The 2,088-nt window shown below is 45.9% G+C and overlaps 1 protein-coding gene across 1 annotated transcript in view; it reads left to right on the forward strand.

The window, feature by feature from the left end:
* Positions 1-656: 656 nt before the first annotated feature.
* Ppp4r2 (protein phosphatase 4 regulatory subunit 2) overlaps positions 657-2,088 on the forward strand; it is a gene marked incomplete at its 5' end in the record, with an annotated part of 39,774 nt that continues 38,342 nt past the window's right edge. Inside the window, one exon of the mRNA XM_026788286.1 lies at positions 657-748. Within this exon, the coding sequence (XP_026644087.1) occupies positions 657-748 (92 nt within the window). The remainder of the gene's footprint in view (positions 749-2,088) is intronic.

Here is a 2,088-nt window from a genome sequence, read left to right on the forward strand (position 1 = left end):
CTGACACCGGCGCGGCCTCGTCGTGCGGCGGCGGCGGCCTCTGGGCCTGGGGAGCCCCGCTCGCCCTCACCACGCCGGGACCAAGGCTTGGCGAGCAACAGGCTCGAGAACACTGCTTCCCAAACTTGGAACTGCGGGGTCCTGGCGTTCTGAGAACCCCCTTTTGACATCCAGGAGCATTTGGGGGATGGTGGCTTTAGTGGGTTGACCTGGGAGTAGCTGCATTCAGATGTACGCTGCGGGGATCGGGGCTGGGATCGGATGCTGGGGTTCCCCTGCACCACTCTTGGGGAAACACTGAAGGATGGTTTAGTGAGGTGGAGTGCCCCCTTTAGGAGAATTCGCGCTGTAGGTTAAAAAGGGTGCCACGGAGGTATTCGAATGAGAGGCAGATTTTCTTTCGTTTTTGTTTTGTTTTTGTTTTTCGAGACAAGGTTTCTCTCTGTACACTTGGCTGTGCTGGAGCTCACTCTATAGACCGGGTTGGGCTCGAACTCAGATCCGCCTGCCTCTGCCTCCTGAATACTAGGATTAAAGGCGTGCACCTCCACGCCCAGCTGAGACCAATTTTCTTAATTGTTTTCTAATGTAGAGAAAGACTTTGTGAATAAAGTTTTCTTGGGGAGAGGACGTGCTGATAACCTTTCTCTTCTTTCCCTTACCTAGATTTTGAGAAGAGGGGGAAAAAGGAAGTTTGTCCTGTCCTGGATCAGTTTCTCTGTCACGTAGCCAAGACTGGAGAAACCATGTAAGTAGAAGCGTGGATGGATTTATGTTTAGAGTTGTTTAAGAAGGTGGGAAAAGAGGATTTCACAACACTCACATAATAGGTGACCCTGGGGGTAGATGAGACAGTCCAACTGGTTAAAGGTGTTCACTACCAGGTCTGAAATTCCACTTAGGGTGTCCCACTTAATGGAAGGTGAGAACTGACTCCGAGGAGTTGTCTTCGAACTCATACATAAGAATAAGTCAATACGTTTAGTAAGAAAAATTGGAGATGCCTTAGTTAAAGATCACAGTGAAGGCAAGACTCCTGGTGTGTAGCCTAACAGTTGTTAAGAATCTATCAGTTTTCTGGATATCTGCTTTGGCACAGGGAGAACCTGCTAGCTTGAAAGAACCATAGAAAAGAATGTTTCAATATGGTGTTCTTGATTATTGAAAACAGGTTTATTCCCACAGTTTTGTGGCTTTGATACTATTAGAGCGTTGTTGGCATTTTTTTTTGTGCTGTCCTGTATCCAGTCTTTTGTTGTCATACTTATACTTGTGGTTGTTTGACGTCTAACTTGTATTTATGAGGGTGATTATATGACACATACCAGATGAAGCTGTCTCTGTCCTGACAGAATCTAAGTTAGCTAACTTACTACATATACCCAATATCTTACTAGGCTTGTTTCCAAATGTTGTTAATCTGAACTTATACTGTATTTTTCAAAAGGAAAAACGTGGTTTATTGTTCTGTAGTTGGTGTAATAGAAGCTGCTTTCACTCTCTGGCTCAGGTACGTTGTGTAAGACAGCCTGTCTTTGTAAATTGAGGACGGTTGGGTGAGGAGCAGGCAAGAGGAAAGGGTATTTTGGGTTCAGTGTTAGAGAGCTCTGCTTAGTTTTAGTATAACATTCAGCAAGAAATTATGTATCTTGTCTGCCATTATCATTTTTCAGACATGGTCTCATTCTGTAGCCCTGGTTGAATTTGAACTCAGTAATTCTTACTGTCTCTGCCTTTCAGGATTAAAGTTTTGGGCAGCTGTGCCAGGCAGTTTTTCAAGCTCCAGCTCAGATAGCTCTGAATTATTAGGTAGCCTAGACTGACCTCAGACTCTACACAGTCCTAGCCCAGCCACCAAGTACCGGAGTTACAGATGGGAGCTGCTACCCTCAGCTTTCCTCGTTGTTGTTGATGTTATATTGTTGTTATTACTATTGGCACTGGAGCTGGAACCTAGTATCTTATATGCTAGACAGGAGCTCTTCCACTGAGCCACATTCTCAGCTCCCTTAAAAATTTTGCGCTAGCCGGGCGGTGGTGGCGCACGCCTTTAATCCCAGCACTCGGGAGGCAGAGGCAGGCGGATCT

This window comes from Microtus ochrogaster, unplaced genomic scaffold (genome assembly GCF_000317375.1).
Source record: "Microtus ochrogaster isolate Prairie Vole_2 unplaced genomic scaffold, MicOch1.0 UNK1, whole genome shotgun sequence".
In the NCBI taxonomy this organism is placed as follows: Eukaryota; Metazoa; Chordata; class Mammalia; order Rodentia; family Cricetidae; genus Microtus; species Microtus ochrogaster.